We start from the raw sequence: 27,741 nt of genomic DNA, 5'->3' as shown, positions 1-27,741 counted from the left end.
TTAATGATATTCTATATTGCATATGCACACACATAGTAGTGTGTGCTTGTGTGTGTGTACTCATGCTTGTAAGTCAAGTGGGTCATGATACAAATTTATTTTAAATTGCAGGTGATGGTCAGAAACGCTTGAAAGTCACTGGCCTCACAGCCCTTGGGTCCTCTGTACCTCTAATGCTCAGAAATAGCCAGCTTGGGTCGCTGCCGGAGGGCCGTTTTCAGCTGCTGCAAGAGGACAGGTGAGGCACACTCAGCGGGCTGCAGGGAACCTGGCCTCACTCCTTCATGACGGGGAGTAAAGTGTCTTTCCACTAAAATGCGTTCACTGGGGCTGCCTTCCATCCGGAGGTGAGAAAGGCTAATTCGGCCGGATTCCCAGCCGGCGTGCCTTAACGGGACACCTCCTGGGCGCCACGGTAACAGCACACAGGCAGCATTTTTCTCCCCAGGCGCCAAAAGCACTTCTCCGACATGCCCTTATTAATCCTTCACCTTCCCCTGCTGGGCGAGCCGCTGACAGGTACCTTATAGACAGGAAAGTGGAGATACCTGGGGCCAGGGTCCTGCCTGCAGCTCCTGCTGTCTCTGGCTCAGCGCGCGAGCTCGGTCTGGCAGTCAGCGCATGAGCTCGACTCTGGCTTAGCTGAGATCCGTGCCAGCTCTGCCCGGGAGGAGGGCGGGGGCCTGCAGAGGAGGGAGGCCCTACTCGGAAGGATGGATGGGGTGCTTCCCAGGGAACAGGGAGGGTGGCCGTGATCAGTGGGCCTCATCCTGTTCAGGAGTCTCTGGAGATGCTCCGGGGCCGCTGCTGGGTGGTGGCGGGACCCAGCTAGGCTTCTGCCGCACAAGGGGAAGAAGGCGGGTTCCCAGCAGCTCCCCCGCAACAGGGTCCCTCCCGAGCAAATAAATGCCTTTTACAGATGTAGCTTCGAAATGGAAATGAAGTCTCTTAGCCACTGACATCTGGAGGCCAGATTCAGACATAAACCGATTACTTTATTATCATGAGCAAGGTTTTTTGGGTTTTTTTTCCCTTCCCTAAATCAACAGCCACAGCCCTCTGGCCTGAAAAGTCAGGGTCTAATTGAATTTGGGTGGGTGGTGTGTGGTTACGATTTGTTTTTGAGAGATTTGGGGTGGAGGACTGAAACGATCCTTTGAAATTGACAGAGCACATCCCTTGAGAAACTGTCCCAAGTCCAGAGGTGGCAGGGCCTGTGGTTTGAGGTCAAATAAGGTGGGGCGCAGGGGAGGCGGGGGGCAGTGGGGTTTTGAACGGATGGGGCTTCACCAGGGACGGCTGCCTCTCTGTCTGTCCCCATCACAGTCTGACCTCCTCCCAGGCCGTCCCAGGAAGCTGGGGTCAGGAGACCATGTGAGTGAGACCTGAAGTGGAAAGGGGGCCTTACCTGTCCAATCACAGCCCAGCACCTCCAGTCGCATCCCAATGCCTGCAGGCGACCACCTCTCCGGATACACCCGCACGTACTGCGCCAGGACAGGGTCGAACCTCCGGATGTCAGGGGTGTCATAGTGCATATTCCCTTCAAACAGCTGCAGGGGAGACACGCCGCTCAGCCCTTCCTGGGTAGATGCCTCTTCACTCCTCCCTTCTGCTCCTTCCTCCACCTTCCCTCCCCACCCCTTATATCCAGCCAGAAGTCTGCTTCAGAGTTAATCCATGGTCACTGCACATTTCGGTCTGAGGGAGGCCCATTCTCAGACCAAGGTTTTTATTCACTTGGGAGGTCCCAGAAACATGGCAAATAGGGAGCAGATGAAAGTGGCAGTTGTTGGGTTCTGTTCTCTATCCTGGGAGTGAAACTGAAAATGCAGAATTTGGCTCTGAGTGAGTCTGAAGCTGTACTTGGCTAGGGAGGAGGAAAGGGCATGGAGACTGTCTTGCCTGTTCTGAAGTTCTCCATTTATTAGAAAAAGAAGTTCTTTCCCTGATGCTTAAGAGTCTAGATTTAGAAACTCCCAGCTTGACAATTTCAATTTAGAAAGTTCCAGGTCACCGAGAGGCTGAAGGGAAAATGACCATCCTTTCTCTAGGCTAATGACTATTTCTGCTGGGCACATGTTGACAGTCTGAGACTGTGCTCCCCCAACCTTGGTTTAGTAGAAGACATTCTATCAAAAGAAACCTCACCTGAAGCCACACTACATGAAACTGATAACCATCGACCTTGCCCTGGCTGAAGTCACGTGGGGGACCCAGCGAACCAGTGACTTAGGGACAGGAGGTGCACAGGTGTGCCAGGGGCTGTGGCTGATTTGCATCTAGGAATGTGGCAGAATGCCCACAATTCCAAAAGCGGGGCACTGTCATGGGGAGAGCAGGCTCTGAGCCTAGCTAAGATCATCTCCTTTCCCAGGCCCTCAGAATCATCAAGAAGACTCAAGGTCAGCTGTCCCTGGGGGAGCCTGTGGTCCAACTTGTGTTCCATCTACTGAAGGTTCCAGTTACCAAGCCCTGAGCCCTTTCAAGCCACTGGAATCAAGAGCTGGGAGTTTACATCAGCAGTGCAAAACCTCCAGCCCAGCCCTTACCTCTGCATTAAGAATGGAAACATTGGCTTAGTAAAGGGGGCCAAACAGAGACATGTGATACCCCTTCCTTACTAGAGGCCATGATCTTCTGCAAAAAATGAAGTGTTAACTTAGCAATGAGGACTGGTGCCCCAGGCTGATTGGGAGATTAACGTGGAGAGGGACAGGGGCATGACATCCCTCCCTTTCCTGGAGCTCCTTGGTGCCCCTGCCCAGGGCTGACATTTACTCCTGTAATGGTAGGACAGAGTGGGTGATTCTGGCCTGGAGTTAGTTTCCTTTGCCTCTTTCCAGTCTCTGTGTGAGAGGCAGGAATGATCTAAGCAGTCAAGCCTAGCAAAATACAAAGTTCAGCAACACTCAGAAACACACAGTTGTTTTTGGAAATCATTCCCTAAGTTTCTATAGTTGAGCCTCCAAGAACCACATCCCCTTTGAATATCTGGCCAGTTCCAAGGAAACTTTATCTGAAAGAGGGTATTAAGAGTGTCCAAGTTACTAGCAAGGTGGTGTGGAGTAGTGGTTAGGTGTTTGTGTTCTGGAGGGAGACTTGTGTCTGAATCATGGTTCTACCACAGGTACTGTGTGACCCTGGACATGACATCAAGCCTCAGTTTTGTCATCTCTGAAGCGGGAGGGACCATAAGATCTACTTTCTAGAGATGTTATAAAGATTTTTGTTGTTTAGTTGCTCAGTCGTGTCTGACTTTTTGTGATCCCATGGACTGTAACCCCTCAGACTGCTCTGTACATGGGATATTCCAGGAAAGAATACTGGAGTGGGTTGCCATTTCCTTCTCCAGAGGATCTTTCCGACCCAGGGATAGAACCCATGTCTCCTGCACCAGCAGGCCGGTTCTTTACCATCTGAGCCACTAGGGAAGCCTGCTGTAAGGATTGAAAGGCGTTTAGCAGAGGGCCTGGCACAAAGTATCCCTCAGTTAACATGTTTGGCTGGCTCATAGGAGTTGGTGATGACCATCTAGATGGGAAATTGACACCCCAGCCCACCCCAGATCAACATCCCTTTGTGGGGCAAGGTTAGGGAGTCCTCTGGGAACATCCTACCTTTGGCTGCTGGGTCCTGGGGTCTTGGATGTGCTCCCAGTCTTTGCCATTGAGGCTGTAGGAGACTTTGAACTTGCGCACAAAAGCTCTGGCTTCCACTGCAGTGATGCTATCTCCTCCACGGGCCCCCTGGATGATGACGCCTTTCACGGTCTTGGGCACTCCCAGGTCCACCTGGAGCCACTCCTCGCCTGGCTGGGCCTGAGGGATCCGAGGGAACCAGCCCGAGCGGCTGCTGACCAGGCGGGCGGCACTGGGGCTCCAGAGGTACTCACGGGTGGAGGAGGCAGAGATCTGGGAGTCGGCGATGAGGCCTGAGAGCATCCCCAGCATGTTGGAGCAAGGGGCGTCTGCAGAGAAGGAGGAAGATACAAGAGGTCAGGCTGGTACCCTATTAACTGGGACCACCCCCATCAGTAGGGAGCTGTCAAAGAACCCGACTGTCAAACACTTTAAGTCAGCACTGACTTTTCTGCATTTCAAGGCTGGGATAGCACTGTAGTTAAGAGCACAGCTGGGCACCAGACTGCCTGGGTTCACATTTGGTTTGTCACTTACTAGCTGTGTGACTTTGGGAAAATGACTGAAGTGTTCTGTGCTTCAGTTTCCCTAGGCCTAGAGGAGGATTAACGGTAGTACTTACTTCTTGGGGGTTGTTGCAAGGATTCCATTAGTTACTATATAAAAGTCAGTTACTGATTCCATTAGTTACTGTATGGAAAGCACAGTGCCTGGCATGGCTGAGCATCTTATGCTGTTAGCCAAGGACTCTCACATCCTTGCTGGTGACAGTCCCCACTAACCCCCCTGGGGGCGGTGAGCATAGGGGAACTGCACTGAGCATTGAATTGTAAGCTGGGTGATTGTTTGCCCATCTAGATGGAACCCTTCATGGGGTTAAGTCTTTAATTCCATATGTATCATCACAGCTCTTTTCTGCCTTGCATCCTTCTCACTTGCTGTTCCCTCTACCCAAAATTCTGTTTCCCTCAGTCACGATCAGACCACTCTTTACTCAGCCCAGACCTTAAGTGTCACATCCTTAGAAAGGCTGTCCCCAAACTTTTGATCAAGGCTCCAAGAGGTCGCTCTCAGAGCACCTCATCCTCTTCCTTCACATAGTTATTCCCATACTTAATATTTGTTTATTATCTGTCTTGCCCCTTGGCCTGAATGCTCTGTCATGCCACGGAGCCCATCTGCTTATTCCCTTCTCTTTTTCATTTCCAGCTCCCAGCATGGGGTCTGGCACACAGGGGGCCTTCTATAAGTATTCATGCAGCCACTGAGAGAGTGGAGTGTGCCTGAAGGCATGGTACCCAGCAAGGCAGGGGCCAGACTCAGTGTGCATTCAACACCCACACCAGTAAAATCGAACCTTCTGTGAAGGCCACGTGCCGCAATCGTGCTGTTAGCACAGGGCTGGAAGTGGAAGCCGAGCCCAGGACTCAGTCCGCTCTCCAATCTCACAGCAACCCCACTTTACCTGTGACGCGGCAGCCGAAGAGTTCCAGGCGGAGGGCGATGCCCATGTGCCAAGTCTGCGGGCGGACCCTGACAAAGCGTGTCAGCAGCGGCGAGTGCAGCTTGTTCAGAACCACCTCTGTGGCATCGTTGTTGGCTTGGAAGACCTGTAACATCACACGCCAGTCCATGTTATTGAAATCCCTGTGTGTAGTTGAGCCAGGCAGTCTTTGATGGAGTGGGGGAAGCTCTGTTCAATGTTATTTCCCTTAAGCTTAAAAATAATCAGCGGGTTTGTAGTCTGGGGCTGTTTTAGAAATGCCGTGGAAAAAAAGAAAAAAAACTCGATAATTTCTCACACTGCTCTAACTTGAAAACAATACATGGTCTTCACAAAAACTTTTGGAGGCAAGAAAAAATTTTGCCTCTGGGCCTGAGAGCAAGCAGAGGAAGGCACTATGAAAAGGAAAACACTTTCAGAAGCCAAGAGAGGGGAGAATAAGAAGTAGAATATCCTTTAAAAATGGAATGACAATGTCATCTTTTAGGGCTTGTGGACCTCTCTCACTAGCTTAAACTTGACTTTCCCGCTTCCTCAGGCTTCAGCATATAAAAAGATTTGCAGGGTATTTTATCATCAGAAAGTGCATCACGATTGTTTTTGTTAGTTACTTAGAGGTCTCCCTGATCCATGGATGGGTGAGAAAGTGGGGGCACTGTCTACCCTGGTGCCCCTGTGTCAATCAACACTTTCTTGGTTCTTTCTGGTCTTTGTCGTAGGGTCAGGGTTGCAGGCAAACCGTCAGAGTCCTGCTCTGGCTTCCTCTCACTGCAGTCTCTGCCCTGTAATGAAATCCACCCCTGTTCCCATCTGACCAATGCATCTCTTACGGGAGGAATGGCTGTTCCGAGTACCTTCTGATCCAACATGGTAGGAGCAAGTCCGAGCTTACCAGATGGCCCAAATCAATAACTACCATATGGACCTTATGCTTTTTTGTGCTCTCCATTTAAAAAAAAGAAAAAAAGAGGAGCTGGAACAAGTGGGCCTGAGTTTCTCCCAGTTTCCCTTGATAAGAGTGGAGGGAAAGACCACTAACTACCACTCCTAGATCATAACTGTCACAGCTCTAACAACCAAGTGACTGTAAATCCATTTACAGCCAACTCTGCAACAACTAGTCATTCTTCCTGGGTAGGGGGACCAGATCCTTCAGCTCATGACACCTATAACACATGAGCTGTCTGGGCAGGGACAGGCTTTGGACAAGGAGAATGGGAAAATTAGTATGTTGGAATGCCACTGAACCAGATGTTGTGTAAACACAATCAGGCCTAAAAAACATCCCAGGAAGTAAGTGCTATTATTTCCACTTTGTTGATGAAAAAACTGAGGCTCAGAGATGTCTGTCTGGATCTCAAGTCCTTGCCACACTTTTAGACTGTAGGCTTGTGGTTTTCTCCCTTGATTCCCGTCTCTCTTACACGTGCAGTGTTTATGTTGGTGTTAGGAGTCTTGGGGCCTTGAGGTCCCCAAGCATGGTGGAATGAATGGAGGGAGAGCTGCTATTGAGTGGTGTGCTCCCATTGTGTCTAATCCCAACGTAGAAGGCTCTGGGAAACAGCGCAGAGCAGCACCAAGGCTTAGAGCTAGTTAACAACGTGGTCCTTGCTGCCTTAGGAACCGTAACTAGGAACTCGGCCATTTGGCAACCTTGAACCTTCTGTATTTCCCACTTGCTAAAGGTCAAACGTCAGAGCCATTAATAGCTCCCACCAATGGTGGTGGTGAAGGCTAAAAGCCATCATACCTTTTGCAACCAGATGAGGGGATGTGGCCTGTTGAAGAGAAACGGAGGGAAAGAGGACGAAACAGTATTCAGAGGACCACTGTATTCAGCTGAAACCCCTTGTTCCTGGTACTGAGCCCACCTATTCCAGGGGAGCACCCCCCTCCAGCCTTGCTGTCTGCTCTCCTCCCCTGGGGAGCCTCCGCTCTGGTCCCCAGGCCGCCAGTTCCCCCTCTGCTGCTTCACTGACTGTTGAGAGCACCCAAAGCAGGACCGCTTGCTGCATGCATCCCTCCCAGCTTCAGTTTGGCTGCTTCCCGCATCGTGACTGAGGACAAAGAAGAGCAAGAAGACCAAGAAAAAACGAGCCACAAAAGCAGAAGGAAAGAAGTAGGAGCCAGACACTTGGGAGAAGGCCGACAGGAAGAAGGAGGTGCCTGAACCTCTGTGATCTAGTCTTGGGGAGGAACCACCAGGAGGAGGGCCAGGAGGGTGGACAGTCCAGGCCTCACCATGCCCGTTCCTTGGCTTCCTTGCCGCTCTGGGGAAAGAGATGGAGGAACCGAATCCAAGGGAAAGAGATGAATCAGTTCTCCTAGAATTCAGCATGAGGCAGAGGCTCTTTGTTTGTTTTTTTGTTTTGTTTTGGCAGGGCAGAAGCAAAGACAAGCCCTCTGCTTATTTCGGACGGGTGCTGTGAGCAGTGGGGGGGCCCCCCTACTGACCTGCTCCCCGAGGATGGCGGTGGCGGCTGTGTGCGGCCTCTGTTAGGAGATGTTAAGGAGTTCCAAGGCGGGGGGCTTGGGAGGGAGGTGTGGTGGGGGGTTTGATTTGCCACATGAATATATAATTGGAGTGTTGAGTGGATTTGAACCTTAACACAGCTGCTAATGCACAGAGTACACACCACGCTGGTACCGTTTAGAAACACAGCACGTCTTATGTGTTTTTAATATCCAGTTTTATCTTATCTGACCCCTTCATTTCTCAGCCTGGGCAGACAACACCAGGAAACCATTTCTTTCCTTCCTCAGTAAGGAAATGACTGTGTCTTGGGACTGTCTTGGGGAGGCTGGCTGTGTGTGGGCATGGGGAACACACGTGCGTGGGTACGTGTCTGAGGAGGGGCTGCTCTTCCCATGGATGTGTGTGGCCACAGGCTTGGGTAAGCCTCCTGGATGTCTGCCCCCAGTGGCATCAGTCAGTGAGGGAGGCAGGCACATGGTTTATCTACCTGAGGACACCTACTTGATTCTCTAATTGACCTTCCTGCCGCTATTGCTCACTCTTCTCCCACCCCTGAACCAAATGAAGGCTCTTTCAAAGTGACCTCGAGTAATCATTTCTGTTTCTGAGCCCAGTTCCTTCTCAGTGTCTTGTTTGCTCCTGAGCTTGTGCTTTTAACTACCCTCTGTTCTTGGGACCCTTGGCTGACAGAATACCATCTTTTTTTTTTGGAATGTGGACCATTTTTAAAGTCTTTATTGAATTTGTTACAATACTGCTTCTGTTTTATGTTTTGGTATTTTGGCCATGAGGCATGTGGGATCCTAGCTCCCCAACCAGGGATTGAACATGCGGCCCTGAATTGGAAGAAGTCTTAATCACTGGCTCTCCAAAGTGTGCTTGTGCTCAGTCTCTCAGTGGGGTCTGACTCTGTGACCCCACGGACTGTAGCTCCCCAGTCTCCTCTGTCCCTGGGGTAATCCAGGCAAGAATACTGAAGTGGGTTGCCATTTCCTCCTCCTCGGACCTTCAGGGAAGTTCCCAATACCATCTTATTTTAATAAGCTTTTTATATACCTCTTACTCTGAGGTGGGCGTAGTAGAAAAAAGTTCAAACACTATTGAACCAGGAGCCAGACTCTGTTGTTAATTAGCTCCTGTTGTGCTTACTCACTCGGTTGTGTCCAGCTCTTTGCGACCCTAAGGACTATAGCTGGCCAGGCTCCTCTGTCCATGGAGATTCTCTAGGCAAGAACACTGGAGTGGGTTGCCATGTCCTCCTCCAGGGGATCTTTCCAACCCCGGGTCAAACCTAGGTCTCCCGCATTGCAGGCGGATTCTTTACCGTCTGAGCCACCAGGGAAGCCCTAACTGTGGGCAAATATCTCTACCTCCCCCAGGCTTCAATTTCCTTCCCTATTAAATGAGGAGATTGTATAAGTTGATTTGTATGGTCCCTTCTGGCCCCCAGATTCTAAGCCTTGCTTCACAAGAGTTTCTCATTTAGAACTGCCCCAGGAGTGTCCACTTTCTAACAGGGCATTTTAGTTACCACTGTCCCTTGTAGCCTAAGCGCTTTTGCGGACAAATGCTGTGGATTTTCATACACTTCAAATAGTGCTCAGACTCCAAACACCTGGTGACTGCTCCACTAAGAGGGAGAATATACTTTGTTGATGTTTTGGTTCAATAACAGTTCAAATTATTAATAAACGAAGAATAATAAATAACAACACCTTACTCCTCACATATTGTCTTGTGCCCAAAGATATCAAAGTGCAATTTATGAAAATCCATTTTTAATGAAACATTAAGCAGTTTCTATTTCTCCAGACCCAATGGATTTATAAGGACTCTATTTTTCCCCCTGAATGGCCCTATTTATAGCTGGTAAATGCTATCATATATTATACATCTTTATGACTTTCTCAATGCTTCTGTGGTTTCAGAATCACCCTTCATGTGTTTTCTGATCAAATTCTCTGAGATGGATTCTTGGCTTCCAGTAGAGGCACTGCAAGGTAAGGAGTTGGCGTGCTTGGGAAATGATGCCAGGAAATTGGTTTCACTCCCTATTCCCTGCCGACTCACTGAATCACTATAGGCAAATCAATAAACCTTAGATACCTTGATTTCTCCTTCAGGAAAATAAAAGTAGATAGCAGGCTTGCAAATAGACACTGAACTTTACCAGCTAGCCCTCCCTGCTGGCTCTAGTGCCAGCACCACAGCCAGGACAGATGTTAGACAGGAAGCTACAGCACGAGTAACAAACAGGTCTCTGTTTAACTGGGAAAGTTCAAGCCTTGAAAGCCATTAACTCTCAAGTCAAGCCTCGAGGCCAAGAATTTTCAGGCCATAACTTCACAGTGAGGAGTCCACATTGCTGAGAAAACTCTGACTTGTCAGTGTATGGCACACCCAGATAGATGTATATAAAATGTGATGATCACATTTTAACATCTGCTTTAAAAGCTGGATGTCACAGATGGTATATGTTTTTGTTAACTAAAAAAAAAAAAGCTAATATGGTTGGTTTCCCACCCAAAGGAAAACCAGAAGTGTGTTCAAGGTGATCCTAGCTTTCTAAAGAGGTGGGATAGCATTGATTATGTTGTAATTACTAATGTGTGTGTGTGTGTGTGCGTGTGTGTGTGTGTGTGTGTGTGTGTGTGTTTGTGTGAAGCTATGTTGAATGTAAAGATTTCTTCAAGTGCACTTCTGTAAACCAAGTTTGAAAAACAGTTCAGGGCACAAAGTGGTTTAGATAATCCATTTGGTGCCTTGCTGAATTCCGAACATAATCCAACACTTGCCAATTGATTCTGGAGACCTTTGGTTTATTTTCAGTAAGACAGAATCTGAAACCGGCAGCACTTCATGGATTTTTTGATTTGCACCTCTGGGAGAGGGGGGCATCTGCCAATTAAACTGGCTGCTATCCAATATCCCAGTTTGGTTATTATCTACAAATCACTCTTCCCCCACCCAGGAAAAGGAAACAACGTGTTTTGACCATGTCTGTGGGCTCAGAAGGCATGGACTATGTAAAACACAAAAAAGAAAATATCTATATATATGTATGTATGTATATTTATACTCTAATAAGAAACATCCAGCCAGAAAGCATCATGTTGGTTTTTGAGGTCATCTGGTCTTTGTCTTTCGCTCCATTTCTAGTCACAGCCACCGCTTCCTGCTGACCCCTCCCAAAGATCTCTTTGAAGAACATGCAGTGACTCAGGTACCACTGAGAACAGTTAGTTTCATTTTCTACCTGGGAGTCCTCTTTGAGGGTAGATTCTCTGCCAGCCCTAAATCTCTCTCCCACACGCTGTTCGTCTCTGCCATCAACATCCGGGTGCCCAGGCCAGTGTAGACACTCAACAGTCTTTGAGCCTCTAGGTGCAGAGACACAGCACAGGCTCCCGGTGTTCCTGGCTGCCTAACCTTCCTCCATCAGGCAGGCCCTTTGGTCCACAGACGCAGACTCTCATTCTATGCGCTGCCTCCCACCTGACTGGGCTTCATTCATTCTGTCTGCGCATGTCCGTCCCTTCATTACCTACAGTGTGACCTACAGTTTACTTCTATTTTGCTGTAAATATGTGAACGCAACTGGCTCTAGGAACTGCACAGAGAGCAGAAAATTTTTCAAACACAACACAGTGCTGGAGCCCTGAGGTAGAAACTGTGCAGGAGATCTTTTTCTCTTTCTTTTCTTTTTTAAAAATAAATATTTCTCTTCACTAATAAATGTTTCATTGCATCCAAAGTTCTCCTTTTCAATCTACTTGGCACAGACTCTCAAGGAGCAGAACAAAGCCAGCAGAGAAGAGAGGTGGCAGGAATGGAGGGCAGAGATGGGGGAAAACAGGAGCGCATTTTAAACATTCTTCCCAGGAACCACCATACTGACCCATCCTCACTCAGGACCAAGTGCTGGTCCTCCCTCTCCCACCCGCTTTCCCTTGCATTTTCTCTAAAATCAGCCATCGGGGCTACACGGAGAAATAAATGGTTAATCAATGAATACCATCCTGCTTAATTAATTTGTTGCACCAAACAGGCAAGGGTAGGGGTGGGGGTGGGGGCCTGCTGCACTGGGGGAAAATGATGTTAAGGTAATGGACTTCTTTTTTTTTTCTGTTTGTAAATCTTGGTCCTGACATTTCTCTCTTAAAACTCTTCCTTAAAGACTATAAATTTTTTTTTTTTAAAGCTGCTTTCATTCTAGTGAATGTGGGAACTTAGCCAGATACAGAATCAGAAGGGATGTCTTTCTCCTGTATAAATATATATCTATGAGAGACACCGAGAAAGAGAATTTAAGGGAGGGAAGGGATGGGGGTAGGGCAAAGAAATTCCCTAACCACCAAATGCTCATTTACCACCACAGTGCCCTCCTATCTCCTCCTCCTTTACTTTAGGGCTGTTTTTATCATCAGGCAGTGTTGCTGATGTGAAGGAGGAGACAGAAGAGCAGGAGCTTGTTGTGGGGTGTAGGGTAAGGAAAGCCAATTTTTTTCTAGGGGTGGGGGGCAGAGGTCGGTAGTATGTGCACATCCCCATCTGTGTGTGCCTTGGGGAGCCCATTAGATTTACTGCAGGATCATGTTACCCCCATCGAGATGCTGAACCCTGGAACACAGCATACTAACAGGATTAGAGTTTCAGGATTTGCTTATGAGGGAAGAGAGGAGCAGAGGACAGCTCAGGGATTGGGGGCTAGAGGAGAGATGGGCTGCAGGAGAGTGGAATATCAGAGCCATGAGGGTGTACTCCCATGAAGGTGGGGCAGAAATAGACATTCTACCTGGGTGGGAAGGGCCTCCAACTGAATATCCTGAAAGGACACTACCACATTATTTAAGGAGGCAACTTTTAATCTCCAGATGGGGAAAAGAGAGCAAAAAGGGTACAGGGAATGAGGTTGCTAAATCTACCTGCCAACTGTACTCCTTTTCCAGAAGAAATCTCAGGAAACCACAGAGCAGGGAACCGGTGATGGCAAAGAACCTGACAATCTACCTGGCAAAGTGTTCACCCCACTGCTCATCTGGGGATGCTTCAGCTTTTGCCCAAGCAAAATCATGGCACCATTTCACATTTCCTGCTGTCTGCTCCATCCCACTGGCCGTGGGTCTGGAAAGCATGAAGAATTTAGCATCAAGGCTGTAAGCGCCAGGGAGGCTGGCATCCGGTCCCGGAGACAATTCAGCACCCATGGGAGTTGGGTGAAGCCAGCCATGGGGGCCTGATGGAGAAAAGGTTCCAAGCTTATGTATAATGAAATTTTCCCTGGAGCTTCCTAAGTGGAGAGGCTAAAGGTCTGAGCTCATCCCATGGCAAATGGATAAGGGACAAACTTAATTACCAAGGGCCCTCGATTCTTCTTGGTTATAATTGAGGGGGCCAGATAAACTGGGGGACTTGAATTTGGAGAGGACATCAGCCCTCCTCAGAACATATATGACCCTGGACAATATAATCATATCCATGACTTCTAAAGTTTGATGTCCATTACTAGCTGATGGTTTGAATCATTGTCTTAATATTATACACAATAAGTAAAATTACTACAATAAAAGGGAAAGGGAAAGCCAGTCATCCGCCAGGAGGCTTCATAAAAAGGTATACATATATATATATATTTTTAAAAACCCAAATTTTCATTGAAGGAACAATTGCATTCCTAACTGAAGCCTAAGGGGTACGGTTTATCTGCAGCAGCTCGCGTACAGGCCCCATCAGATGCACGGAGAGGTCTGGATGACTTATCAGGTCCCTTCCAGACCTATGGTTTTAAGAGAGGCAGATAAACATCCCATGGGGCTTTGTTACTTTTTAAATTGATAACTTGCTTCTGCTCAAGAAGAGCTCTGTGGGTCTAATACATTAATTATATCTGCAGAGGGCCTTCCATCTATGGATCCCAAGGTGCTCTGCCTACAGCAAAAAAGGCACCGTCCCATTTGGGCCAGCAGAAACACTGAGGCACGGAGCTGCAAAGAGAAATCTCCAAGGTCACGTAGGGCATCATCTGAGAAGGTCTGAAGAGAGACACCACATGGTTTTAACCTTTAGCCAACTAATTTGGGGGGGTTGTCTTTCCTCTTAAGTTTCTGAAAGCGTCACAAACGGTTTTAAATTTCTCAGATGGCTCTCATAATGATTTGTTTTAATTTGGAAAACAAATATAGAACTGAGGATTTTTGAAGTGATGGGGGAGTGGTTATTTGTTCTGAAGGGATGTGGCCAAAGTGACTTCATTCAACGTTATAGCTCTGAATTCTATGATGGGGCCCAAAATCCAAAATGATGAGCCCAGTGCCCTTAAAGCACAACTTGCCTTCATATCTCCATGAATGTGTGCCTCTCTTGAACCCTGGATGGAACATTGAGGAAGCCAATTTCCCCCTGAATGCAAGATGGTGAGCCATCAGATTATGAGAAGACTGGTCTGAACTCAAAGCGTGGTGACCGGTGCCTTCCACAGGGACTCCACAGTTCCCCAAGTCCCTGGGGCAAATTACTTTGCCCGGGAGCTTCAGTTGCACAGTCTGAAACACTGTTAAATTCTGAAGCAAATAAGCCAGTGCCTGAGGGTTCTCCGAGCCCCATTGGAAGTCATCATTACATTAATAAGATGAGCTTAGTGCATTTCTGCCACTCATTATGGGTAATTTTGAAAACTCTTGGACCCAAACCTTACCCAATCCCTGTCCTCACCCTTCCATCCTCAATCTGGCCATCAGGATACAGGTAGCACCCGATAGACTTTTTCTTTTAGTCCAAATTTCTTCCAAACACATCAGAACAGCCTAGCAACACTGTGACTAAGAACAAGGTAACCAGAGTGACATCAGCAAGAAACATGCCCACATGCACCAAATAAGGGAGAATTGAAATTAAAGGCTTTTGCTTAGACCTGTAAGGGCATGGCCTGTGTCCTCCTGGCCTGACAGCAGCCTCTGTCTCACTGCCTCCAGTGCAGACTCGCAGAACCAGCATCTCAGAGGTGAGCAGGATCCTAGCCAGGGCCTCGTGCCTTCCATCTCCTTCTATCTTTCTCCACGCCCCTCCCTTGGTCTGTGTGTACATAATTGTGCCTATAATTATAGACATACATACCAACTTTCCACTATTGTACTTACAATGCTATGTCTGTGTTTGGGGTGTTATTAATACAGCTGGTGAAACCAAAGGCAGTAGTTTTATGCTTGTGGTTTCTGAAGAAATATATGTGAAGCAATTTGTATAATCTAAGGGAGCACATGGCTGGCTATGGGCTCTAACAGGTGGAAGAGCTCTCTGCCTTGTGGTTACACAGTAAATATTCATAAGAAGGTCCCCCTGTAGAAAATCATAGGTTCCATTTTTTATGGCATGTGGAGTTGGATAAGGATTTGGGGATGTGCTGTACACGTGGCCTGTGTAACCGGGCTGCATTTTGCCTGGATGATCCTTGCAATATCCCCAGCGACAGGGTAACGCCTTTCTCATCTGCAGCCTCACTGTTACCTGTTGGATGGAAAGGGCCTAAGAAGAGGCTGCTCCCAGGCCATGGGAGGTTGGAAAAGAGCTCTTCAGTCAGTCCCCCCTCACTCCCTAGCCTCAGGGAAGTCTTCCCCAGCATAGGCTCAGGCCTTGCCTCAGCCAAGTCTGGGTTCAAACTGTAGACATTGTTTTTCAAGGGACTAGCACAGCCATCCCCCACCACCCTGAGTGCTCATTAATTCTGTTTTTCTCCAACTTCCCCAATTCCCTGGCCTTTGGTATACCGCACTGGTGTTGACAGAGACCAGGGAATTGAAATCAAGTCCCCACATTTCCGCCACAAACATCACCAGCCCTTCCTTGCACACCCCGTGCACTGGGTCCCATCCACAACCCCTCCCCATTGCCCCACAGAGCAGAGCCTGCTGCTGCCTCCACCTCCGTTGGGCTTTGCTCACAGGTCTTGCTGGCTGACTTCTGCTTTTGAGTCCACTTAGCGCCAGTGTGCTTGGCATGGTGCCCACCATCCAGCAGCTACAAAGGGAAACAGTGGTAGTGTCCTGGGTTGACGAAGCCTCTCCCCACACTGTCCCCCGGTCCCTTCCTCACCCCACCTCCCCTTCATGGCATCAAATCAAACTGCAGCAGACTTGACAAATCTATTTGGCACGGTTCACTCAGCTATTTCAACCCGAACAGCCAGAGAGCTGCGCTGACACACTATGAACGGTGCGGAATCTGCACATTAAATACAGACGTCTGGGAGCAGATCCGATAATGAAGGAGCAGCAGAGATCATCCATGGACTCCAGGACCCAGAGGTCTCCTCCCTCGCCTGCCACACCCGAGGGGGGACAAGGGAGCACAGGGAGGGAGCAATGCTTGATTGGCAGCCTTTCCATTCTTCTGCCTCCTTCTAGGTACCAAGAAGGAAATTACCCTGTGGTTTCTAGGGAAAGAAATTTAGTCATGGGTGAGAAGAGGAAGCAAAGGGGAGAGAGAAAGAGAAAATAAAAGAGATGAGACTGTATCCAGTATGAAAAAGTGGAGAAGAATGGTTCTAAAGGAGTCCAGAAAGCTGCATTTAATTCTCAGGAATATCTTCCCTGCAGAACCAATACCAGGGATAAAGCCAGGGAGGACAGCATTCTATCAAAATGTGCAGTGCTAAGGTATTTCCAAAAGCAGATTTCCTACAAATGGTGTTTTAAATAGCATCCCAGTCCATCTGCGTGCTTTTAAAATCGGCTTATGCTACAGTATCCCTCTGGCCAGTGCTGCTTAGTCATTAAGCCTGGACAGGGAGGTGGTCAGGGGAACCTCTTCCTCCTCCTCAGTACCCACCCCAAGCCAGCTGCTGGCCCTTGCCTGCTTGGCTGAATTTCTGGGTTCTAGCAGTTTCTCATGGAAAAGGGAGGGTGGAGAGAGAGGGCATGAGAAGGAGTGGGCTGGGGGGAGGACTCCGTCCACAAAGCCCCCAGCACCCCATGCCGACTCTGGCTTGCTGTGTCCAAGTCACATTTAGTAACTCTCCCTGAAACAAAAGCAGGCAATGAGAAACCAGACCTGCTCAACACATCAAAATGCGGAAGTCTTTCAATTGCTAAGTCTCTCACTTTCTTTATCTGTGAAATGGGGAGTGTGTGTGTGTGTGTGTGTGTGTGTGTGTGTGTGTGTGTGTGTGTGTGTAAGAGAGAGAGAGAGAGACCTGGTAACATCTAGAAGCCATGATTTCAGATGAATGGTGCCATGTTACTATGGCGATCTTAATTTTTAAAAATCCACTCCTTTAAAAACTCACATTTCCCGAGTGAAGCAGTGCCAACATTATAGTTTGGGATTTTCTGGGCCCAAGGTTTCCTGCTACAACAGCAAGAGCAAGCTGCCTTGGGGCAGTGACGCAGGCTGAGGGCACCTTGTTTGGAAAAGACCTTCGGTCTCTCCAGGTTGGGCCACCTGTGTACCCTTTGGATAACTCACAACCTGATAGACAGGGAGAGAGACACTCTCCCTCACTCCCCAATTCCATTCAGAGAAGGATGAACATTCTCCTTTGAGACCCAAGAGTCAGCCTACAAAGAACAGTGCTCCCTCCCTGCCCAGGTGAGACCACTGGCCATTTCCAATAAGCCTTTCCATGCACTGAGTCTACCTTATAACCAGTATGTACATTGCCAGCGTCAGCTGCAGACCTGTTCACTGCCAGAATGCCACGTGTTGTAAGAAAGCTGAGACCAGACATTCATCCATAGATACAACAAAAGCCTCACATCACCCATGAGGACACGCCTGTGGGAGCCCCAGACGTTGAAGGCACCAGCCTTGCAGATTTAACGCCTTACTGCCAAGCGTGACTGCCAGTTCAGATCTCATCCCTGACAAACCGAATTTCTCCTCATTATTTATTGTCCTCTTTTTCCTTCGAGACATTGTGATTCCCTCTTAGGATCTGTGCCCTTTTATTTCCAGACCTCAGTAACTCCCCGAACTGCAGTTTCATGGGGTTTTGTGACTGTTAACGCAACATGTGGAAGGGACTCAGGCCATCAATGCTCAACAAATCCTGCACAGGGAGACGTGGGCCAGGAACACATTCTCTCCTTCATTTGTAGTCAGAGAGCACTCTGCAAGCTCTTTCTCTCTCTGCTGTACAAGATGTGACAGCAGCCAAAATGTTGGAGAAAACGGTGTCTTCCAATCACTTTAGCGTAAGAAAGAATATTTTCAGGGCCAGTGTCTCTGGTGCCTCCATCAGTTACTGGAGCCTTGGGGAACAAGGCTGCCTGTCCATGTGGGGTGGGTTTGCAGCCCCTCTTGACCCACCCCTCCTGCTCCGCCCCTGCGTGCCCCTGTGTTGGGGCCATGGGTTTACCTTGTGGTTCTTGCCGTGCCGGTACACCATCCAGTCCTCACCATTAGTGCTCACTTCCAGCTTGTAGGATTTGACATAATAGCCATTCTGAGTTTCCCTGGAAATCGCTCCCTGTGTTGCAATGGCTGTGAGCACAGTTAGGAAGCGTAGGTCCACCTGGAGAAGAAAGGTGAAGAAGGATGGGTGTCTTGACTCCCCACACAGGGCAGCATCTGGGCTTTCCTTCATAGGACACCATTGCAGTACTTGACTTCCAACCCATGTCTGTGATTCACTCAGAGGTATTGGTGATCAGTATCTGTCTGCATCCACTAGAGAGTTAAACTCGACATATTCGAACTACATTGGACGCCTCTGAAATTGTAGCTTGAGTTTTCTTTCCTTTTCTTTTTCAAATCTGAACAGACAGGATGACTGTTTACCTTAAAGGAATCATTGAACATCTATAACTATGACCCCTTTTTACTTAACCACGACCTGCCTTGGATTGTGAAAGCGGATGCTGTTTTACAGGAACAATGGCTAAATCCAATCCACTCCACTCTGATCCAGCCCAGTTCAATCCAATTCACTTACCAGGCCCTAGTTGCCAAAGTCTCAGCTCAGAGCTGTTTCTCCTCCCCTCAGTCCCTCACTCCATTGTGTATTTAGTCGCTCGGGTCACCAAGGGGTCAAAGGGCATGCAGAGTCTGCCCAAGCAATTAGGCTTATGCACCAAGTCCTGACCTTTTGTCCGACAAGGAGGATGGCCAACATTTGGAGCCACCTTCCCTTCCACAACACCAAACCCATCTGGAAACTGCTGGGTGTCATTCCTTTGCAGGCCACAGTGTTTTTTAACAGCAATCTCCCTGTGATCAAAATTGAGCCAGCAAGCCCTGGTAAAATTTGATTCAGTAAGCATTTATTAGCTACTTAATACGTGCTCAGCATGATTAAGCATTCTAAAGAAGTACATAGTGCTGTATACGTGTATGATAAACAAGTGGAGAGCAACAGGAGAAAGTATATGATTAGGACTCAAAACGAGGACTACAATCAATGGAATGCTGGCTGTCAGTAAGAGCTTTCTGGAAGCTTTGCTAGATGAGAAGGATTACTGGAGAGGAAGAGAAGAGAGTGACAGATGGCCTTAGGGTTGGGCTGTTAGAGCCCATTCTGTGGAATGCTCTGGAAGTTTCTAAGGGGTCGTTCTCCCTTTCCTGTCGTCTGCTCAGTAACGTCCTTCTCAGAGCAGAGGCTGCTGTGTCGCATCAGAGCTGGGACAGGCTTGTCAGCAGGTCACAAGGCTACCTGCCATGTGTCATGAAAGCATTCCTTGCTCTAGCATGGAACTAGCAGCTTGCCCTCCCCTGGGGACCAGTGCTGCACTGGTGTATAGAGCAAGGGAGGATTACTCCACAAAAGCTGCAAGTCTTATTCAGAAGGAAAGCAAACAATAGTCTGAAAAAATGCTGCAGGGCACCCTCGCGATTGGAATTTCATTCCCGGTAGTGATAATTTCCCACGTGGTCTCCTGATGGCTATCAGCAAAACCTTCCCGGCAGGGCTCCCTCCAAACAGCAGAGATCACAAAAGGTTGCCATGCTTCTCAGCCAGCCTGCCCTTAGGAAAAATGCCCCCTACATCCTGATGCCTCCCTCTGCCAAGAATGAGGACGCTCTGGAACTGTTTATAGAAGTTGCTTGGATATGTATAGTGAAAGGGCAAACACCCTCCCAGCCCAGCAAGTCCACCAGGGCCTGGTAATCTTCACAAGGGCAGGGCAGTGTCCATTTTATCCTGGTGCTTAGCACAGTGCCTGGCGCTGTCTGTGTGTACCGAGAATATGGATTTCTTAGGATGGATGGATGAGAGGAGTTCTCAATTATGTCACACTTATTTTTTTTGTGTCCTTTGTTGACTCTAGTGAAGGAGCCAGCTGCCTCGCCCACCGAAGCACACACACTCTGCACAGCGTCTGAGTCAGTACCTGGAGATACTCCTTGCTGGAGTCCAAGTTGGGTGTCCAGCCATTGTCGTCACCATGGAGCCGGCTTTGCTGAGGTGTCCACCTCCCATCAGAGTACGTAGATGAGGCACTAATCTGTTCATTAGCAATCCGGCCAGACTCCATTCCCAGAGGGACATTGCACTGAAAGTCTGGGGGGTAGAGATGGTCAAGGGCAGAATTTAGGTCTCTCAGCCTTAAACCCCCGAGACCCCCAAAACACTGTTCCCTTCAAGGGATGAGTCCTTTCAGGCATTCCTTCATCTTAAAGACCTAATTCTACACTCACATTTTACAAACAACTATGCCAAGTCACAGAGCTTCACAGCCCCTCTTGGTCTGAAAGGAACTAAATTTGACCTAAAAGAAATCGAGCTCTGGATAAATAAGAATCATCATAGAAATTAAAAATACAATCTAAAGCACAAGAACTGTTAGTGCTGCAGGCTACGGATGCTCACAAATTCCAGAAGCACCATTATTGAAATAACAGGTAAACGTGGGACAGACTTGGGTGGGCTGATACATCGTGGGAAGCTTGCTTTATTAATAAACACCCAGGAGGCACTTTTGCTTCTCTCTTTCTTTCACTCAACTGTCTCATGAGTTCTGGCACCGAAGACAGACATTACAAAGCAATAAATACCTGTCTTTGGGAGTCCCCTCTGTGAGTACATGCGTGTCACTCTGTATTAGCCTGCACCACCTGTCTGGGCAGATGGGCTCAGGAGTCACTTCCTCTGGCCTTGCACTGTCAGTTTAATTGCTGTCCTTCCCATGATCCCACAGACACTGGTCCATATGTGTGCGCGCGTGTGTCAAATAAGGACCAGCAATCTCTCTCAGGTATCAAACCTAATCTGTTGCTCGGTGACCACACTGACCACCTGCAGAATTCAGTTAACTCACAATACTGTTCTCTTGTCTCCCAACCTTCATGAGCTCTTTGAAGAAAAAACAAAACCCAGAATGAAACCCGTCCCTCGGCCGGGCTGCCGTGTGGTAAACTGTCGACAGCCATGGCAGGATTCGCCCAGCTCCAATCATCCTGAAAGTGTGCCTCTGGTCATTCAAGTGATCGTTTAGGTTTCTCAGTGAAAACGACAGCACATCTGAAGTCAACGTCCAAGAGGAACTGATTTAAAGATACAGCTCAGAGCAAGAGACTGATGGTCTGGACGGCAAGCTCCATGACTGCTGGGGGCTGGATTGTATTTTCTATGCTTTGCACAGTGCCCGTTCCATAGTAGAAGCTCAAAAAACTGTGTTTATTGGTAGAACAAAGTGTAAGTCCAGCAGTGTAAAAGCCTAGTGAGAGAAACTCTAGCCAGGCCCAAAGAGGTTTCATGTCAAAACATGTATATAGAGAGAGGTTTAAAATTTCTCCATTTCTGAGACTTCCCTGGCTGTCCAGTGGTTAGGGCTCTGAGCTTTCAATGCAGGGGGCATGGGTTCAGTCCTTGGTTGGGGAACTAGGATCCCACATGCACGGTGCGACCAAAAAAAAAAAATCGTTCCATTTTTCTGACAATGGTCACTGAGAGTTGCAGAGTGAGGAAAATGACCCCAGACTGAAAGAAAAGCACACGCATGTGTGTTAAGTTGCTTCAGATGTGTCCGACTCTTTGCGACCCCATGGACGGTAGCCCACCAGGCTCCTCTGTCCATGGGATTCTCCAGGCAAGAATACTGGAGTGGGTTGCTATTCCCTTCTCCAGGGGATCTTCCCAACCCAGGAATCGAATGCACATCTCTTGCATCTCCTGTAGGTGGATTCTTTACCACTAGCACCACCTGGGCAACCCCCAAAAATAGCACATGGGGGACTCAGTATAGATATTTTAAGTACTCTCCCTTTCATTCTGAGACTTGAGATGGTCCTGTGACTTTCCCTGGGAGTAAGTAATTCTTGGTATATATACTTTTTCTTTAGAGAAATGAGCACCCAGACTGACATTTATTCTATTTTCATTCATCTCTGCCCAACAAGAGGCAGCTCCCTTCCCTTCAGGTCCGACTTCCCCCCTCCTTCTTTTGCAGAGATCACCCTCACAGCCCCCAAGGGAGGACAGGACAGGACAGCCAACTCACTCTCCAGCGGCTCTTGGTGGACCAGGTAGTAACGCGCAGAGAAGCCGTCCTTGGCCACCGCCATGTCCGTGTGAAAGGTCAGAGAGAGGATCCCCGTGGCCGAACGGAGCTCAGAAGGTGTTTTGGTCCCACAGTACTTGCCAATCAGGGGTCCAACTAGACAGGAAGGACAAAGAGAGGTCACAGTCATGGACATGCCAGACCCCAATCTCCATACATTCTCCCTTCACATAATTCCAAATCATTCAACAGAGCATCACTCGGGATGCCTTGGCAGAAAAGAACAACCAGAAATACAGTTTCAGAACAATGCCTAATATTTTTTTCCTGCACATTAAAAAGTATTTTCACTGACCTGGCTTCATTCTGTTTTCACAGCCCTGTGAGATGGGCTGGAAAGGTATCATTATAATGCTTGTTCCACAGAAGAAGAAATTGAGGTTTGGAGAGGGCACATGACTGTTCATTGTGCATACAGCCAGGAAATAGCAGAGCGGGGACTCTAACACATTTCCTGACTAAATCTTATGCTTGTCTGAGGAAACAAAATTGCTTAGACATCAAGTCTCCCTTACAGTGCAAAATACTTAGAATGATGATAGAAGTGAAAGATGAGTTTTCTCACCGATACTATATACCCAAGACTCATGCTGGTCTCTACATGAGAAGCACAGGTGCCTCTTGGCCTTGGGGGATGAACTTTTTTTAACACCTATGACTGGAGTTAGTTGGTTAGTGTTAGTTGCTCAGTTGGGTCTGACTCTTTGCGGCCCCATGGACTGTAGCCTGCCAGGCTTCTCTGTCCATCGAATTCTCCAGGCAAGAATACTGGAGTGGGTTACCATTCCCTTCTCCAGGGGATCTTCCTGACCCAGGGATCAAACCAAGGGCTTCCACATTGCGGGCAGATCCTTTACCGTCTGAGCCACCAGGGAAGCCTATGACTATATAAATGATAATAAAATTATAGTAATTATAATGATGATGATAGCAGCTTATTTATACAGATATTAATAAGACACAGAAAGGTTAAGTAACTTGGTCAAGGTTGCAGAGCTGCAAAGATCAGAGCCACAGTTCAAACTTAGTCTGGCTCTAGAGTTCCATTTGGACATAGAGTGGTCACTGAGTCACTTTCTATGGAGCAGAAGAAAACATGACCTATAGGTTTTCTCATCCTCATCCAAGTATCTACTCAGTCTCCTCCTATGCTTAGTCACTCAGTCACTCTGACTTAGTCACTCTGACTCTTTGCGACCCCAAGGACTCTAGCCCGCCAGGCTCCTCTGTCCATGGGGATTCTCTAGGCAAGAATACTGGAGTGGGTTGCCATGCCTTCCTCCAGTCTCCTCCTATCCTTCTGCAGAGAAGTATCCCCAAGCGAGGAAACTGCCTTTCCACAGGTTTTCTGAAGTCATCCTTGGTGAAGGAGAAGAGAAAGTCGTCATGGATCATAGATAAACTCTGAGGAGCTTTAACGTCTTTGTTCTCTGTTTTTTATTGCCACTAAAGCAATTAACAGGCAATGAAGCTACTGAGAAGGGCCTGGTGAGGCGCCATCACTCACCATGGGGGATGCCATCCCAGATGTCCAGCCAATCGTATTTGCAGTCTCCCTCTCCCACCTGCAAAGGGTCATGCTCCAGGTCAAAGGTCAAGAACTGCAGGATGATCTCCATCTTGGGTTTGGCCAGGATGGTGAAAGTGCAGTCCAAGTTGTGCGGGTACTTGTCGGGAAACCCGGGGGACTCGATGGTCCCGTTGGGGCTCGTGAAGTTCTTTGAACAATCTTCGGAGCCTGTAGGTGAAAGAGAAGCAGAGCCTTAAGAGAGTGGAAGAGGATGCTTTTCTCTGTTGTGTCTGTCACACGGGTTATTTAAATGTTTGGGCCCAAATTTCCTTACTCATGAAGTTTTTGTTTCCACTGGAGTGGCCCTTGAAGCAACATACTTTTCACATCCACATTTCAAGCCCTTAAGCCAGACCATCTTTAGGGGAGAAATTAGGGAGGCAAGCAGGCTTGCTCTACATATTAGAGTAAGAGCGGCAATTGAGGATTTGGGAGGAGGGGTGGTGTAGAAAGAAGTATGTGTGAGAGACAGAGAGAGAGGGAGAGAGAAAGATGGATTCCCTTGAAAAGAGGAACAGAGTCTTCTTTCTCAGTTACTCAGCTGCTTGCTCCAGAAATGTAAGTTATTTCAATCCTTAAGGAAGGCTTGCTGATTGCCAGCAGGGGAAACAATGTGACCCCTTATTTACTGCTGACCTCAACACTAGCCCCTATTGTACCAGAGCCAACTTGGTGCCCTCGTCTCCCTCCAAGATCCAAGGTGCCTCAGGGGAGGGGCAAAGGGGAGCTTGGGTCTCATTCATGTCATGACTATATTAAAACGAGCGGCTCTGTAGTGGCCAGACAATGAACAATTGAGGTTTGCAGCCGGTGGATCACAGCAGGGTTTGGGGATGTTAAAGGCCGCTCCAGCGGAAAGTTTGGAAAAAATGTGGCAGTGCATTGGCATTTGGACGGCTTCTGGCTCTTTTGTGGTGGGGATGGCCTTGTTTCTCCCCTAAGCTCTTATGTCTGCTTTCTCAGGACTGATGGAGGCATCTTATTAAATGCCACACACATTCGCCTCCCGGTACAGGCTTGGACCGCAGTGGGAGCTCGTAAAAGGATTACAGCTACCCTCTCCCCTAATGCCTCTAGGTGGAGTCACATTAACAGGGCCCTCATGTGCTGTAATCCAGCCACCATTTGCCAGGATGGGCCTGGGACGGTCCCAGGACAGGAGCGGGGCCCAGGGAGCTGCTCACAGCCAGAAGTTTTGCAAGTTAATGTGATGAATGTAAATGCTGCACAATTAGAACTGATTCACTATGTTCTGATTTTAAAATTTAAAAAGGGAGCAGGATTTATGAGGAGAATAACAGGCACTCTAAGCATGAAGGAAAAAAAAAAAAACAGAGAATTACTAGATAAACCAGGTGTTTACTGGCAGGAAGTGTCCTCTGGGGATCCCACTGAAATATAACTGTGTGATGTCAATACGCTGATCCTAGCCCGCAGCAATGTCTTTATCCGTGGCTCCTGCTGCAGCCCCTCTGTGAGTCTCTTTATTGATGACGGCTTTCTGGAAAGCGGCAAACGTCTGACTTGGAAAATGTGCCATGCAAATAATCGGGGGAGCGGGGAGGGGAACTTTCTTTAGCATCAGACAGGAAGTTCCAATATCCCTACCCACCTGTCCATCACCTCTGCCCTTCCAGCCAGAGCTGTGCCTTGGCAGGGTGGGAACCCGGGACACCTGGGGCGAGAGTTAATCTTTTCAGGATTTTTCTGAGTCTCTCTAATGTGGCATCCCAGAAGCTCTGCACTCCATCATTCGAGGCAAGCTGGTCCAGGGGCCAGCAAGGCCAGGAGGCAACAGCTGAGATGACGTCTCCCCTAGTCTGTTTACCACGGTATTCCCAGCTTTGTTTACCATCAGGACCCCAGCTTCTGAGGGCCTCCTCAGTGGTTCAGGATGAGGCAGTTTAGCAAAGCCAAGCCAGCTGGCAGGCCTTCAGGGGGCCGAGAGGAATTTTCAAAAGGTTAGCGTTTATGGCTGCTGGGCCACTTAGCCAGAGGAAATTAACTCTATTCACAAGTTGCTTCTAGAACTAGGAAAGGCCTCCTGACATTCCCTCCTAGAGTCTGCCCTATTGTCATTCCTCTCCAAGGCAAGGGGAATCCCCACCCCCTGGGCATGGGAATTTAGAGTGGAATCTTTCTTTGGTCCCTGTCATCCATAGGCGACACAAAGGACACTTAGAAAGCCCCAGGAGGCCTGGAGAATGTAAGATCCTAAAGTAGCCACAGTTTCCGAGGTTCTGTGGTCCTGTAATGGACTGGAGAGAATTTTTCCATCTGATGTCCTTAAGCAAAAAGAAAAAAAAAAGTGTGTATCTCTGGCATATGGCTAAGTGTGTGTGCGTGCGTGTGTGTATTCTGAGTCGTGTCTGACTCTGCGACCCCATGGACTAGCCCATCAGGCTCCTCTGTCCATGGAATTTTCTAGACAAGAATACTAGAGTAGGTTGCCATTTTCTGCTCCTGGGGATCTTGTTGAACCTGCATCTCTTGTGTCTCCTGCATTGGCAGCAGATTCTTTACCACTGAGCTACTTGGACAGCATGGGTGTATCCTACGGCTGAAGCTCCAATACTTTGACTACCTGATGTGAAGAGCCAAGTATTGGAAAAGACCCTGATGCTGGGAAAGATTGAAGGCAAAAGGAGAAGGGAGAGGCAGAGGATGAGATAGTTAGATAGCATCACTGACTCAACAGACATGAATCTGAGCAAACCTCAGGAGACTGTGAAGGACAGGGAAGACTGGTGTGCTGCAGTCCACGGGGTTGCAAAGAGTCGGACATGACTTAGCAACTGAACAACATCAACAAATCCTGTGGCTTATTTTGAATGAGGGAAAAAACAGTTGTATCCTTTTTATGTAGAAAAATCAAGCCTGTCCATTACAATCGTTCATACATTTATAACGGTGTCATCTTGCTGTTTGGACCATGGTCATTGCCAGAAAGCAGGCAGCCGAATATCAAATGTGGAGAAGAGATCTCAGGAAAGGTGACTATCCCTGGGGCAAGAGTTGAGTCTTGCACATACCTACCTAAACCAAGATGCTTTTCTGCAATGTGCTAAGTGAATTAAAAATTAAGAAAATAGCTCAGTCAACAGATACTCAAGTTCATGCAATGGTAAGATTGTCCATAGTAGCTAGGGGATTTTGCTGCAGTGAATGATTTCATACCAAAGGACTCTGGTATGAAAAATGCCCATGCTGTGGTTTTTCACTGTAAATTGTATAATAACTCTGTAAGGGGAAGAAGACTCTGCAAGCACAAGGCTGTTGAGAACATGGTGCATTTATCCAAAATTGAGCTGGGTCTGACCACAAAAGGTAAATCCAGTTCTTCAGTTGAAGAAGTGGGAGTAGGGGGCACCCCAGGTTTTCTCCATTTGTGGATAACGTGAGATTTCAGTTTCTAAAATTTCACTGGGCCCCAGGAAAGAAAATTTGATCTTGCACTTTGGTCAGAAGACAATCAGGAAACAAACATACAAAAACCCCAAGTTTTCCAGTGATTCAGTTTCTGATGTTACTTTTTAAATTATTTTAAAATTCCTTTTTCTGTTATGCTCATGATTTGTTGATTTGGGATCACTTAAGTCAGCAAGTTGTTTGCTTAACCCTTTTGTATGTGGACATACGCAGACTCTTTCATAAACTACTTCATTCAGGGCAGACACCAACCTCCCCCTCCAGCCTCTTGGTCCCATCTGTACCGAATCGTGGGTTCATTTCTGTCAGTATAACTCTGCAGCAGAGCCCTGCCTAGGTGATGTGCGGTTGAAGGCTTCCTGAGTCCTCGGCACAGTTGTGTATCTCTGTTTACACTTCCCCCTTCTCTCTCTTTATGAATCTGACTAGCAAACACAACTGTGTTTGTTTGGATTTCTTCAGCATGTTCATGCGTTTCTTTCATGTTCTGTGGATGACATAACTTTGTGTATTTTCTCTCAGGGCTCCAACAGTGGAGATCTGGGTGAGGGACCTGGAAGAACGCTCATCTTCCTAAACTTCTCAGTTTTGAATTTGGCACAGCCACTCCCTACCCCTTCCCCTGTGTG

The 27,741-nt window shown here is 48.0% G+C and overlaps 1 protein-coding gene across 13 annotated transcripts in view; it reads right to left on the bottom strand.

Moving 5' to 3' along the window:
• The window catches only part of NRP2 (neuropilin 2), a 121,423-nt gene that overhangs the window by 53,595 nt on the left and 40,087 nt on the right, over positions 1-27,741 (bottom strand). For all 13 annotated transcript variants that reach the window (XR_014078976.1, XM_081577749.1, XM_081577750.1 and 10 more), the window contains exons 4-10: positions 23,621-23,851; positions 22,054-22,209; positions 19,945-20,114; positions 17,973-18,128; positions 5,107-5,251; positions 3,621-3,970; positions 1,409-1,553 (exon numbers count right to left, since the gene is read on the bottom strand). Coding sequence is in view for 12 of the 13 variants with exons in the window: in XM_081577749.1 (XP_081433875.1) it covers positions 1,409-1,553; positions 3,621-3,970; positions 5,107-5,251; positions 17,973-18,128; positions 19,945-20,114; positions 22,054-22,209; positions 23,621-23,851 (1,353 nt within the window). In the remaining variant the exon portion in view is untranslated. The remainder of the gene's footprint in view (positions 1-1,408; positions 1,554-3,620; positions 3,971-5,106; positions 5,252-17,972; positions 18,129-19,944; positions 20,115-22,053; positions 22,210-23,620; positions 23,852-27,741) is intronic.

The sequence above is a fragment of the Giraffa tippelskirchi genome, chromosome 3 (genome assembly GCF_054371585.1).
Source record: "Giraffa tippelskirchi isolate mGirTip1 chromosome 3, T2T-mGirTip1v1.2.pri, whole genome shotgun sequence".
Lineage (NCBI taxonomy): Eukaryota > Metazoa > Chordata > Mammalia > Artiodactyla > Giraffidae > Giraffa > Giraffa tippelskirchi.
This window is presented reverse-complemented; position numbering and strand designations above follow the sequence as displayed.